This window comes from Seriola dumerili, unplaced genomic scaffold (assembly GCF_002260705.1).
Source record: "Seriola dumerili isolate Sdu_G_001 unplaced genomic scaffold, Sdu_1.0 BDQW01000073.1, whole genome shotgun sequence".
NCBI lineage: Eukaryota > Metazoa > Chordata > Actinopteri > Carangiformes > Carangidae > Seriola > Seriola dumerili.
The window spans coordinates 6494849-6508644 of NW_019174328.1; the positions used below are offsets into that span (position 1 = coordinate 6494849).

General features: G+C 41.3%; 1 protein-coding gene across 2 annotated transcripts in view; it reads left to right on the forward strand.

The window, feature by feature from the left end:
- Positions 1–833: 833 nt before the first annotated feature.
- Positions 834–13796, forward strand: part of ptk7 (protein tyrosine kinase 7 (inactive)) — a 74178-nt gene continuing 61215 nt past the window's right edge. Inside the window, exons 1-2 of one of the 2 annotated variants that reach the window (XM_022743914.1) lie at positions 933–1067; positions 1190–1355. In XM_022743914.1, coding sequence (XP_022599635.1) covers positions 1235–1355 — 121 coding nt within the window. In that variant the 5' untranslated portion in view covers positions 933–1067; positions 1190–1234. Of the gene's footprint in view, positions 1356–13796 lie in introns of both variants that reach the window. The other variant, XM_022743912.1, reaches the window with a different exon arrangement.

Here is a 13796-nt window from a genome sequence, read left to right on the forward strand (position 1 = left end):
ATTTGATAGATTGCAATAGTATAAAATAGGTGAAGTTACTGTGAACTGACAATTTTTCTTTCTTTTTCAGATAATTTTGCATTTATTTTGCATAGTGACCAAATTAAATCAATTTCCAGATGCTGCACTTATTATAATTTTTTTTATTGAGTTGCATGTCATGAGAGGATTCTGCATATTTGCAGTTGAAGGAAACAGTGATTCGGTTGAACCAGGGGGTCGCAGTGTTGTATTCCTTATCCCGGGTCAGGTACGGGCACCGGAAGCTGCACTGAGGGGAAAGAGGGAATATACGTCAAGCGATCAGCGATACACAGATTGATATAGGATGTTTCAATTTCAAAATAAAAAGACTTATGTTCTGGTGTGTAAATTATGAATGAAAATATATTTCCTCACTTATGTCATTAATTACAACCTACAAATATGCAAAAACAATGAATGGGGCAAACAAATAAATGTGTGAAAAATATTGAACATTTACTGTACATAACGTGAAGTATGAAAACACTACCTTATTGCTGCACTCGCAATAAGGTAGTGTTTGAGATTCTCTGCACAAATTTGCGTTTTCTAACACTATCTTCACATAGCACGAAAAGGTAGCTAAATATTTTTTTCTTCAGAGAATAAGCCTACTGTTGCTAAAAAAGAAGAGATCAGACTTTGTAACATTTATTTTGAAAGTCCACACGGGAACTCACTCGTATTGTTTCGTGAGAATTGACGCTGGTGTAAAAAATCACACAGGCGGGTGGGAGGAAGCCAACTTGGAAACACCGCGGAGCGAAACTCCCTCTTGTAGGAGACTGAACTGGCCCGGCGGTCGGCGGCTCTGGACGCAGGCAAACGGCGGCAATACAGACCGGGTTGTTATGAACCATTGCGGCCTAAATTCACACCTAACCTCTGCTCCGTAAGCCACCTGGAAGTTTAAACTTCGCTTCAAACTTTCGGCGGTGCTTCTCAGTCTGGACTCGTTAAGTCGTTTGTCCGGCTGGCCTGTAAACCGAAGCGTCCGTCCCACATGTTTCTGCCTTGTTCTCGCTAGTCTCCAAAACAACCAGGTGAGCAGGCCGTCTGGATTCCCAGGGGACCTGCGCAGGTAACGGGGCTAGTTTACCTGTGCGCACACGGTGACGCACGGACCTCTTTGACGCTCCCTTTTCGCCCTACGGCTCTCCCGTAGCCACCGGAGAACAGGACCGGGGAGCTGCGGAGCACCAGGACGGTCATGGATCTACCAGGAGAGAGCCAGACCCGGCGGAGGCGAGGCAGGAGAAACCCCGCGGCGATTAACAGGAGAAAAACACCGGTGGATACGGTGGTCGCCGTCAGTATTATCTGCCTCCAAGGTTGGTAACAAAACTACTGTACATTTCATACACACATTACACATACATTTGTGTTTGTTTCTATTCGCTTGTTGCTGTGAAACAAGACAAACGTTGAAATAAGACAAGACCCCAACATTGACCTCCATGCTTTTCTATGGGATTTTGCTGTCGCTGGTTCAAGTTGGTTCGTTGGGGTAACTGCGTGCATTGTGAGAGAAACAACAGAAACACTACCGAGGGTGAAAGTTGTGTCTGCAGCCGCTTTTCTCATTCATTTCTTCAGGCGAACACTTACCATGAAGTTTACTACTATGAAGAAATTTAAGGAATTTAAAGTACATTTTGTCTGGGGGGTTCAATGGGGGAAGGGGGCACCCCTCCCTTTCCCTCCCCTCCCCCATAACCTCAGTTTTGGGGGGGCAACAACTGCAATTTTGTGGGTAAATCCAGCATGCTGTCCTCAAAATGGCAGTTTATTTCATCCATGTTTTAATGAAATTTTACTTGAAAATGATAGGATACTCTTAGTGTGCAAAAAAAAAAAATGCTGAAAACAAAATTGCACAGTTTTACTCTATGTAACAACAGTCCTGTTTGCATATTACTCTAGTGACAGAGTAATAAAATTTCTCATGTGGAGCAGGGGAATGGCAGGATGATAGCAGGTTTTCATCACTAAAAGGCAGCCATGCCATGTCATTATGTATTCCCAGGAGTATACTACCATCCTCACACAACACATTGGATACGGCATTTCTTATTATCATATTCATAACTCTGTTTGCATGTTTGAGCTGCCTCTCTGAGCCCCAGCTCCAAGTGCTTTTATGGGTGCCATTCATATGCATGGGTGGTGGAGAGCAGTGCTGTATCTGTGTCTGACTGTTACCCAAAAGAGAAGAGCAAGGAAAAAGAACAATTAACATGACGTGACGCCCTCCCACATTGTGGAAACCTCTTTAAGTTCATAACCTCAGCAGAGTGAGAAGAAAGCCAGGATAGGATCCTTCCTAGTTTGTGCAAGGAATGCTCTTATCCTGCAAACGATCAGGCTCATTAACTCACCGCTCATCATGTCACAACTGAGTCACTTTTATCTGATCTCCACATGTAGACTGAAATGTAGACGAGTACAGATTGTGTTTGCCTGCGCCTTCAACACAGCCATGATAGTCAAAGTGGCTGAAAAATTCCTTTAAGTTGAAGTGTGTCTAACCCCCCCCCAAGTTCCCTCATGGTGCCCACTTTGGGATGAATGTGTCCTCTGTGTGCAAGCAGCAGGGGAGACCGGAGGCTGCTATGGGTTTGTGTTTATAAGATGCATGAATTGAGGCAAGCCAGGTAATGTCATGACTGCCTCGCGCTTTAGCCCGCTTTAGAAATGTCCTATTTTTAAAAGGGCTCTCTGAATATGTGAAAGCACTGCAAAGGCCAGAAATGGCGGTAAGTGAGACACTGTTTTTATTGTGGCTTTGTGCCCACATGAAGACGTCCACACCAAACACACCATATTTCTGGAGGTTTTTCTAATCTGCAGGATCTGGGCACTGTGGTCAAATATTTACCCATATTTTTTTTTTGTAGTCTACAATAATCACCCTGTTTTGCTGTTCCACTCTTTGCTTTTCTGTATCTTGGTCTGGTTTCTATTTGTAGTTCACCAGCGACCTGCTCTGAAGCAGCTCTCAGAGCAGATGAAAGCCACTTATGGAGTTAATGTCCATAATTTTAATGCAGCATCTCTCCCATTCGCCCCTCCTATTGCTTCCACCCTTCTTTCACTTTTCCCCTCTGCTTCATCAAGGCCGTCTGATTCCTGAGGTATTTGTGTGAAAAAATGACTGGGCTTATTGCCGAAGTGCTGAGATGGATGTGAAATGTTTAAGTAACATCCACACACACTCGCCTCTTTTCAGATTCAGACCCTCCTCTTTGATCTCTTTCCCTCACGGTGCAGCTGGAGAAGATCTACATTTCAGGTCTCCCAGTGCATTAATAATTTGGATTCCTGTGCAAAAAAATAATAATCTCTTCATGATGATTTAGAGGTGTGCAGTCAAACTTCTTGATTGAATTCCCCAGTAAATCCAGACTGAACTGACTTTGGAAGTCTTCTCTCTGGCTTCTACAACCCACTATGACTAAACAGCAGAAATAGAAAACCACAGTTGATATTATTGGGTTTGTGTGATGGATTTGTTTTTCTGTCAACGAATGGATGGTATTTTGTAGTATACAGATGAGGAATCAACTCGTGTTTTACTAAGTGGTGGTTCCACTGCGTCTATTAGAAGGTCCATAAAGCTGAACTGCAGCATTTGCACCATATCAGCCCAGCGTCTGGAGTGCGACTCTAAACAGAATCCACGAGGGCTTTTTTTCAGGATGTTTTGTTGGCATGCCCACCTGCCACTGCTTTATTTAAAATCCATATGCTTGGCTCTTATTAACCCCGCTTTGCCCGTAGGCTGTTTGGCTGCACACTGGTCCCGATTCTCTGAATGATCAGATTCAGAGAAAAAAGCATCAACTAAATAAACATAGGAATATATTGTATGGTGCAAAATCTGTCGGGTACATACAATGGTTTACAATCCTGTGGTGGAAAATAATCATCAAATGAAAATGTAGCATTGGTATATATAGAATAGATCTGAGTGGATTACATTACAGAGCACAGCTTGAGATTGGTATCTGTCATGCACAGCTGTTGATCCAGCAAACCGCTGTAACCTCTATAGTTTTATCATATGACAGGACATTTTCCAGATTAATTTCCCTTAAACATAACTCTTAGTATTTAAATTTAATCTGGGCCTTATTGTATTGTGTTTTTTTTTTCTCCACTACACCAGGTGATTCTGATGTGTTGTTATTTCACTATAGTGCACCGTGGTTCAGATGTTATATGAACATCTTTGCAATCCACTACAACAGCCCTGTAACATGCTATGTCTGCTGTACTTTGTTAAGCTAGCTAATGTTAAATTTTTGTTAAGGCAGTGATTTGTGGTTATAAGTATAGTTTGTATTGTTTTACAAGGTTCTGTTGTCTAAATTAAGGATTCAGGACAAGTTGTAATTGAAACTAAATCAACTTTAAATTGGTCATTAAAGATTTTATCTATATATTGTTTTTTGTTTTTTTTTTAATATCGAAGGTGTGGTCAGTGTTTGAACATCAGTTTGATCATTTTCCATCTTAATTCTAGTTTGATCAGAACTGGACTTGAGGTTGGCATCGATGTCGATAGTTGAGAGTCTATGATTCAATTTCTAAATCCTTTCTCCTTTTTTTCATTTTTGTATTGACATGATAACATAATGTGAACAAATACCTTTTGATAAGGATGCTTAAAGTGGTTTTTAACAGAAATGTGAAAAGATGGTGCTCTGATGACATATACATTGATTACAGAGAGATCCGTAACAGTCTATACTGGGCAATATACCAGTCTGACCAGATTAATTTAGCTTTGATTAACAATTTCTGATTCTTGAAAATAATATTGTGATGTTGATTTGAACCACATCACCCAGCCCTGGTTTGTGGTATTGTATTGGATTAGTTATTATTGTAAAGTGTAGGGTTTTTCGGTTGTTATTTCTGTTAAATAATAAGATCTAGTTCTCAGTGTTTTTTCACATGTCAGAAAGTTTGACTGGTAGCACAAGTTGTGAGACTGTGGGAGGATTTCTCAAGGTCTCCTATGGCTGTTGTTTCTGGTCATTTATCAGACAGTGTTTATTCAGGTTTAGGTGAAGCCTTTTGAACTTGAGAGTCATCTTTTTGAGCCAGTTGGTATGTGCCGTTTGCACTCACTCCATTATAGAGGGCTCTTCTCTCAGGGGAGGATCTTCTTGCACTCTCTCAGAGATTACTATCATGGCTGCCTAGCCTCTCAGATTTAGGGTCCTTGTCATTTCTAAACTGATGAGCCCTCATCTTCTCGGTTGTCTGTCCTCCAGCTCATGACCCTGAATTTGATCTGGGTCTGCTATTTTGAAGGGTTTTTGGAGGAGCAATCGAGCAAAGAGCCTTATAGAGGAGCCTGAAGTGAAGACACAAATGTGGCGTAATTGCAAATATACAACCATGTCAAAACTTTGTGTAATTGTATCATTTGAGATGATGTTTAACTGAACAAGCTTTGCCATTTGTCAAATACATGTTACCCCAATGCTTCTATTCACAGGTTCCTCCTCATGTCAGTGAATGAAGAAAGGAGGACATGCAGGTTGCATAAGTAGGAAATTAAAGATAACCACCTCCTTCTTTCTTGCTGTAATTGTCCTCTCTGGACTTTTTCCTATGACTAAAATAAATTGTTGTAAGAGGAGAAAAACGCTTCATGCGTTTAGTGTCATTTTGTCTTTAGTTTTCTTTCCAGCATCTTTAAAATGTGTTCATTAGAATCATTTTGAAGTTATGGATCAACGGTTGCCAAAAACCACATTCTCATCGCCCTGGGGGACGGATTAATGAGAGAGAGAGAGATATGATGATTTATAAGATGTTGTGTATGCTAATATTTTCCAAGTGGTGACATTAAATATTTGGTATGAGTATGGAGTTAACATATACCTGCTGATCTGAGCAGGAAGGCCGAATTTCCCTAATCTACCTTTCTTGGACCAAAAAATAATATGATAATAACCACTGCTCTCCATGGCCCCCGCTGGCTTTGTGTGATCGATAAAGCCGAATAAACAAACGACTGCGAGAATCGAGCTGCTCACTTTAAATGCTGATTGCTGCACCTAATGACTTGTGCTTTAGCTGCTGTGTGTATGTGTGTGTGACAAAGTGCATGCGTGTTGGCTCATGTGTTTGAGGCTTAGCTGGCTCTGATGTTGGACCCTGTGGTTGTGATTGGATTCAGGCCTAGTAGATCTGTCTCTTTTTCCTTCTTTCCTGTCGTAGTTGGTCTGTTGCCCCTCGTGGCTGCCAGTCTTGTCTGGAAGGATCTCTGTTGTTTATTGACTTGGTGCCTGCCTGCACAGCTCTGTCTCCTGTCTGGGCTGGAGGAGGAGTTAGCCTGTACCCCAAACCGCCATTGCTGCTGACTTTGTTGTGTAACTCTCAGAAAAGTTTTTTTGTCTTTTTGTTCTGTGGTATTTGTGATTGCTTGCTGCCGTGCTTCAGTGAGATAGTATACCATAAGTCTCAAGACGGCTAAATATAGCATTTAGTGGTGAACAGGGCTGTTAGTTAATTGTAATTGTTAACTGCAAAAACAGTTACAACTTTAACTTCTCTTACTTGCCTTTCTTATACACCACAGTAAACTGAATATCTTTGGGTTAGAACTGATGGTCAAAAACAAATTAAAAATATCTTAAGTCATCTCCTTGGGGTATGAAAAATTACAGCAAGCATTTTTCATTTCATCGACAAAACAAATGGTCAATTAACTAAGAAAATATCAGCATATTAATCGCTAATCGATAATTACAGCCCTGGTGGTGAGTTTTATTAACACAAGCAATACATACTAGATGTAGCTATACTTTTTAAAATGTTTTGTTTTGAAGTAACACGTTTTCAAGGTTTAAGGTGGAAGTCCTTATGGCTCTAAAATTTTGGAAAATTACATTTAAAAAGATTAGCAATTCATCTCTGCCTTCAGTTCAAAGTTCTCCATGTTCATCGGAGATGATAGGCCTTTCAGATCCACTCAGGTATTACACACATTGACACAAAGACATGAGACCCACAGAAATGCAGTCCAATTAGACTGAATATAATTTGAGTCTGGCCTGATTGGGTTGAATGGTTGTGGTCGGCGATGCTGATAAAATCTTTATCATTGTTCACATGTATAATTTCATACAGTGATATTGATATATATACTTTTGAGATGTAATGAAATTTCTCTATTGTGTAAAGTGTGTATAGATAAAATGGTCAGATGGGAATGTTGGGATTAAATACTCAAGAAATCAAGATTCTTCATCACTTATATGCAAAAAGTTATAATCCAATAAATAAAAATCCAGTAATCCCCTCTTGTTTTGTTGCCATGATCCCTCAATAATGTCACATTATTGTTCTCTTATCAGATGTAGTCGCCGACCATCTTTAACCGTAACCCTTTCTAATTTGCTGTGGCTGGATCACTTTTCTGCTATTAGTGATAACCTGCGGTTTCATGTTCACTTTTAAAATGATGAATACAAATGTTTTTACTAGTTTGACAGATATCACCCACTCCGTAAGTTGTAAATCCTTACGACAACTTTCCCCCCACAGGGCAGGTGTGAGGCCCTGGTGAGGGGAAGCTCGCCTACAGACTGAAACAAAATCCCTGTTTTGTTCCCATGTCAGTGCCAAAGCATGTGCGGCGCTGCCACAGCATTCAAATGCATCTGATCGAAACGTGCAGGAATGCCTAATTTGGCTTCAGCCCGTTTGAAGGGGAGGAGGGAAGAAAGGAGGGCAGGAGAGGAGAAAGGCGTCTGGCATGCCATTGCATAATCCCAACAGCCATTAACTCTTTGTGTCCCGAGGCTGAATGAACTCATCATAGCAACGGGCCACAGGCAGAGTGACATCAGGCAGCTCTCAATCAGCCCTCGGCTCCTCCCTGCCACACCAGAGATTTAAACAAACTGAATGGACCACTGGTGTTTAATGGGAAGGGTCTTCAACTCTGTTTGATCTCCAAATGAATGGGGTCAGCTGGCTACAACTGACCCTGCGGAGGGCCCAGTTGTTGTTTGGTGAGAATATATTTTCTTTGAGTCTTTGATATGTCCTCTTATCTGAGCTGGTTTACTGTATCACCTAGCTTACTTGATCTCTGTAGTGTTTGGCGGTGCATCTCATTATGCTGTGTTTTGTCTTCCCGCTGTGGGTTACAGCTGAGCTCAAAGGCCACAGGAGGGCCAGATCTGTCTCCATGGCAGCCTGTACTGCGTTAACCTCCTAGTCCTGATACCTGACTAAACCTGCGCAGCTGGGATTTACTGTGTGCGATGGAACCAGCATAATGTGTGACTGACGCGGGTGGCTTTATCTTGGCATGGGGAGTCTGTGAATGTTTTAGAGCTTCCCAGTTCTTTTGAATCCATGCTCATACATTTTGGATGTGAACCAAGTGCCACAGTTCTACTGGTGCTCTCCCAGGCGTTGGAGGAACACAGTTCTATCTTTTCAGCTGTTCACACAAAGAAGAATTTACCTTCATAATATTTCTTGAAAGGATTTTTTGGTGAAATTGACCCTTAAGAAATGTAGAGTTGAAAGAAACAATAAGGGTACAGAATTTTGCATTTGCAAATTTCCCATTTTTTTCCTTTTAGCAAGCAGTCCTAAGAATTTGTTGGCTTAACGAGACTGAGTCTGTCTGTGCCACCACTGGATACTTCTACACTGCTTTAATATTCATAAGTGGAAAAGTTTTGTATCGCCATTGCCTTTGTTTACATCTCCAACCTCCAACCAGTGTCAATCTACACTTGATATCATTACTTGTGGTTTGATTTAGCTGACTAACTTTCCATCTCCTTCATTCTCATTTGTTTTTTTTTTCTCTGCATAAAATACTTATTATAAAGTATCTTGAAATAATTTCATTGCTGTTGCTGTCTGAGCTTTGGTCATCATCCTTCCCTTTCCATGGCCTCTTTGATTTTATGCCATGCTAGCATATGTATTCAGTAGTAAGTTTAGACCTCATTTTGCTATGTTTCGTTTCCTCCAATAGTAATGTTGTGATATAGCTTTGTAATTTTCTCATTTAGCAAATATTTCGTCCTTTACGTTAGCTAGCTAGCTGGCAAGCTGGCAACTATCTTGTTTGCTAACATTGAGGCATGTCGTTGATCACGGACAAAATCAAAGCACAACAGGTTTATGATGTCCTAGTTTTATGGCTTGAGATCAAACCTCACCCTCTCTGCTAGGCTGAAAATATCTAGGCTATTTAACTTGTGGAATAAGAAGAGTAGAAGGAAAAATAACAAAATGTCCACCTCCGGCAGTTAATTGTTTTTAATTAGCAGAGCACTCCCAATGACCCAGCGAGTAATTCACTCAGACATTCATTTGCTTACTCACAGTGGCTGCTCGCTAGACACATTAAACGATTATTGTAGTTCTGCAGAGCTGTGTGGGTTGTTCACTGAGTATGAGCCTATGTAGTATGCCTAACAGTATGAAAATGTTGAAAAGTGGATTTATCTTTGATCTTTTCTCTCTCTTTGCCTCTTTTGCAGAGTTGCACTTGAGTAACGTCACTCTTCAGTGAAACTGGTCGTTCAGTAGATTTATTTATTGGCTACATTATCACCCATTGAAACCTCTGCTGACTAGAGCCCGACCGATATATCGGTCGGCTGATTTTAATGGCCGATATTGGTCTATCACAGATATATCGGTATTGTTATTAATACTTTCATTAAGAAGCAGTAATTCAGTGGAAATGCTCGGGTCAAGTCAAGCTATATAGGCAGCATTTTATGTCTTTTGTTTTCATTCAAGTTAAATATATTTATATTTGTTCTCAGTGTTCATGAACGCGTTCAAATATATTGGCCGATATATTGATATTGGAATTTATTTACTCCCTAATATCGGCATCAGCCCCGAAAATCCAATATCGGTCGGGCTCTACTGCTGACCCATGGTCTGTTACCCGGCCATGTTTGATGATTATACATCTCTCCTGCAGCCGGTGCACCCAGCAGCATTAGTACATTATGACCAGCATTGTTCTGTATTAGTAGACAGTAATTACCACAGCAAAGAGGGAAGCTCATTACACAGCCAGCATCGTTATGTTCTGTGGTTTTAATTATGTTAAACAATCTCAGCAGCCTCCCCAGCCCCATCTTCATCTCTGCTGCTGCTGCTGCTGTCCTCGCACTCTATTTCACCCTCCTCTGGTCCTTTTCACTTTGTTCGTTCCACTTTCACAAACTATGCCAACTACCGAATCTCTTTAAACTCCATCCTCCTCTCTTCTGTCCTCTATCTGAACCTCCCCCTGAGTCTGCATTAAGCCAGACTTCAGTGTATTTTTAATCAGTTCTGACAGAGGGATGGCACAGAAGAGGCAGAATCACTGAGTAGGTCTGCTGCAAGAGGTTTTGGTAAAACTGCACCTCTCTGCTCAGTGTTTGGGAAGCGAGTCTCTGGATGGGTTGAGATGAGCTCATAGTTGTTATATTCTGTCAGACAGTTTCTGTGGGGAAGTTGTGGTTATATCCAAACAAATTGTCTTTCTGTCCCTGGTCTGTGCTGACACGAAGGAGTCTGGTTCTTTACTCAGTATCAGGACTCTTGCTTATGTCCTGTCCCCATTTCTGACCAAAACGCCTCCAGAATCTTTTTAATGTCCAACAGCTAGGTGTCATGTCAAGAGAAATTCTTTCTGTTGGTTTGTTTGGTGAGTTGTTTTTACCAGTACAGCAAGAGGTCACGGTAGTCCAGTAACATCAGCTACACGAAGGTGCTTCCTGTTTGTCTTGCATTATTCCCTCCATCCTTCCACCCTACTGTAGCTGTTATTTGGGAGACTGATATGATGTATTGGGCTACTCTTGGTGTTTTATTAAAACTTTGTTCATTGTGCATTGTACAGTATATTTGTTGGAAACTACTCTGGCTGTTTAAGGCATTGAAAATGTTTCTGGTTTTTCTGGGTTTCCATGGAATTTTAGGACTTCATGGTCTACAAACTGTTTTAAAAGGATTTTCTGCTCTGCCAAAAATAAAAGTCTTGAGGGGCAAACTTGATCTTTGTATTTTTAGGGATTTTTTTCACATGAAAATGGTCCAGTATAAAGATACTGAATATCTGCACAGACTGGAAAACACCAACCCACGCTAACACTAAATATGGATAAAAAATTTCCATTGATGAATCACTGAAAACTTTTTGAGATGACAACGCCTGAATGTATCTTTTACTCACTTGCAGTCTACCCTGTTGAATTACAAACTTGCTTAATTGTGTGAGTGAACAAGATCTGAGATACCGTTGTCCCTTTTTAAATTAAGGTTTCCTACAGCATTTTATAGTTGAGGTGCATGAAAGAAGGCTGCACTAACATCAGAAGAAATTATCATATGTTTACAAACTATAACTTACGACTTACTAAGCCAATTAGGGCTGCGATTATTGATCTTTAAAATTTTGCCAGTTATTTTCTTTATTAATTAATTAAAAATGAATCTATAAAATGCACTAAATAGTAAAAAACGCCCGATTCGAACTTTCCACAGTACAAGCTCATTCAGAGCTCGTTTTGTACGACCAACAGCCAAAACCCCAAAGATATTCAGTTTACTTTCATGTAGGATTAAGTAAAACATTGAGTTCTCATCTTAGAAGCCTGAATCAGAGAATATTGGGCATTAATTAGTGTTTTTGCTGTAAAAAATGCTGTAAAAATGCTGTAAAAACAAAACAATAATTTGATAATCAGAATAGTTGCAGATTAATTGCTGTCGATCGACAAATCGGGTAATTGTTGCTGCTGTAAAGCACGTTGCAGCATATTTGAGTGTGCAGCGGTCTCTTAACCAGGTCTCTGTTGAATGTATAATGGCACCGAAGACGTTCAACGCTGCACATTGATGAAGATGTGTACCAGTAATTATGGCCAGTTCACATTATCCATGGCTGGTGTTATTTTAGCTCATCAGTCGTCTGTGGGTGAAATGAAAAGTTAATTCCAGACATTGTTATCAGTATGTTATTACCAGCCTGAGTCAATAATATCAGTATTTTCCCTCATAAACCCCACAATAGTTGATGCTCGCAGAGGACCAACATAATACACACCACTACAATAGGCTGCTCTGTGCAGGTGCAGCGAGCTAACACAGCCGTGTTGATTGGGGAGCACAGGGCAACGCTTCCTGTACTTATCTGCTGAGGTGACAACAGATAGAAATGCCAGTGTTGTGTCTGACCATTGACAATGGTCCCCGGTTCCCCCTCCTGTGCCACATAGCAGAGGAAGTAGATGTTTTGTTGCGGTTGCTTCCTCCTGGCATTACGTCAGAGCAAATGAGGATCACTGCAGCGTCCCCTCTGTTCCAGGTTAGAGCTTTCACCACTGCTTTGTGTCCTCATCCAGGTTAGGACCCAGACAGAGGGCCACGTTCCTGTCTTTCCTCACCATGAACATTGTAGCTGGGGGTGTCAGCTCTGTTTGTGTGTGTGTGTGTGTGTGTGTGTGTGTGTGTGTGTGTGTGTGTGTGTGTGTGTGTGTGTGTGTTGTGTGTTGTGTGTTGTGTGTTGTGTGTTGTGTGTTGTATGTGTGTGTGTGTGGTCAGAATGGAGGGCAAAGGCTATGGTCTCCCAGAGGGTCTGGACAACAGCCGTGGCAGGAGAAGGCTGGCGGCTGCTTGGCTGTGGACTTCCTGTGGTGCAGATGGGGGGGGTCCGTGCGCCTGAACACACGGGGGCTTTTACTGCCTCTGGAATCTAAAGAATATGTAAACGCAGACTGACGCCACACAGGAAAGGCCATTTATGTATGTGCATGTGTTAGTATGGTATACACATGTGGCTTTAGCACCTGTGGGCACATATCTGTCATATCTGTATTTTTATAGCAAGTGCTTAATATGTCCTGGTGTCATCATAAGGAACAGAGAAGCACAACTGATGCTCTGTGGTTGTGTTGGAGTGGGAAAGTGTAGTTCTCTGTGCAGCTACTGACCCTTGCATTTGCTGTTTCAAAATCTTTGCTCCTTGTTTATCCTTCCTGCCCTGTTCTCATACATGACTGATGACAAAATTTTAAGTGAGTTCATCACTGTATGACAGCTGCTTCCCGAAGTTATAAGTAAATAACCTTGTAGACCTACTTTGCAGCTGACAACATACAGGAAGCTTCAGTCAGGAGGGAGCGCCAGCTATTTGTTTTATCTGAATTGGGCATTGGCCAGCCTACTTAGTAATTAGTTTCAGTGTCTGACAATTTCTGTAACTTTCCGAAACAACCTGACATTCACACCCACTTCATGCAGCAGTTGGCCAGGTATGTGTTGGTGAAAAAGCTGGCAGGGTTTGAATTCCTCCCATATGTGAATGGCCGAGAGCAACACCATGAGTGCTTTCAAGGACAGACAGCCTGAAAATACCATTGAGTGTATTCCAGTGTGGCTGTTCAGAACAAGACTTTTGTCTCTTAACGTGGTTGCATGACACATTGTACAAACTAGTTCTTATTGAGCATACTTGTCCCAGTTTCAAAAAGAGCTCAGTATCTACAGTACATAATGCCATCTACCAGTGATTTGTGCTGTGTATGTAATGACAAATTATCCATGTTGCATCACGCTGTTATATCAATATCCACTGTCCTTAGGTCCTTTTCCGTGTCTTGTGCTTTCTCTGTCTTTTGGAAAAATCTGCTCGCCCATTATTCGGAGATGGAGCTGTGTATTTTTGCCTGTTGAATTTTTGCAACATGACTTCACCGGGGCTCTTTCATCTC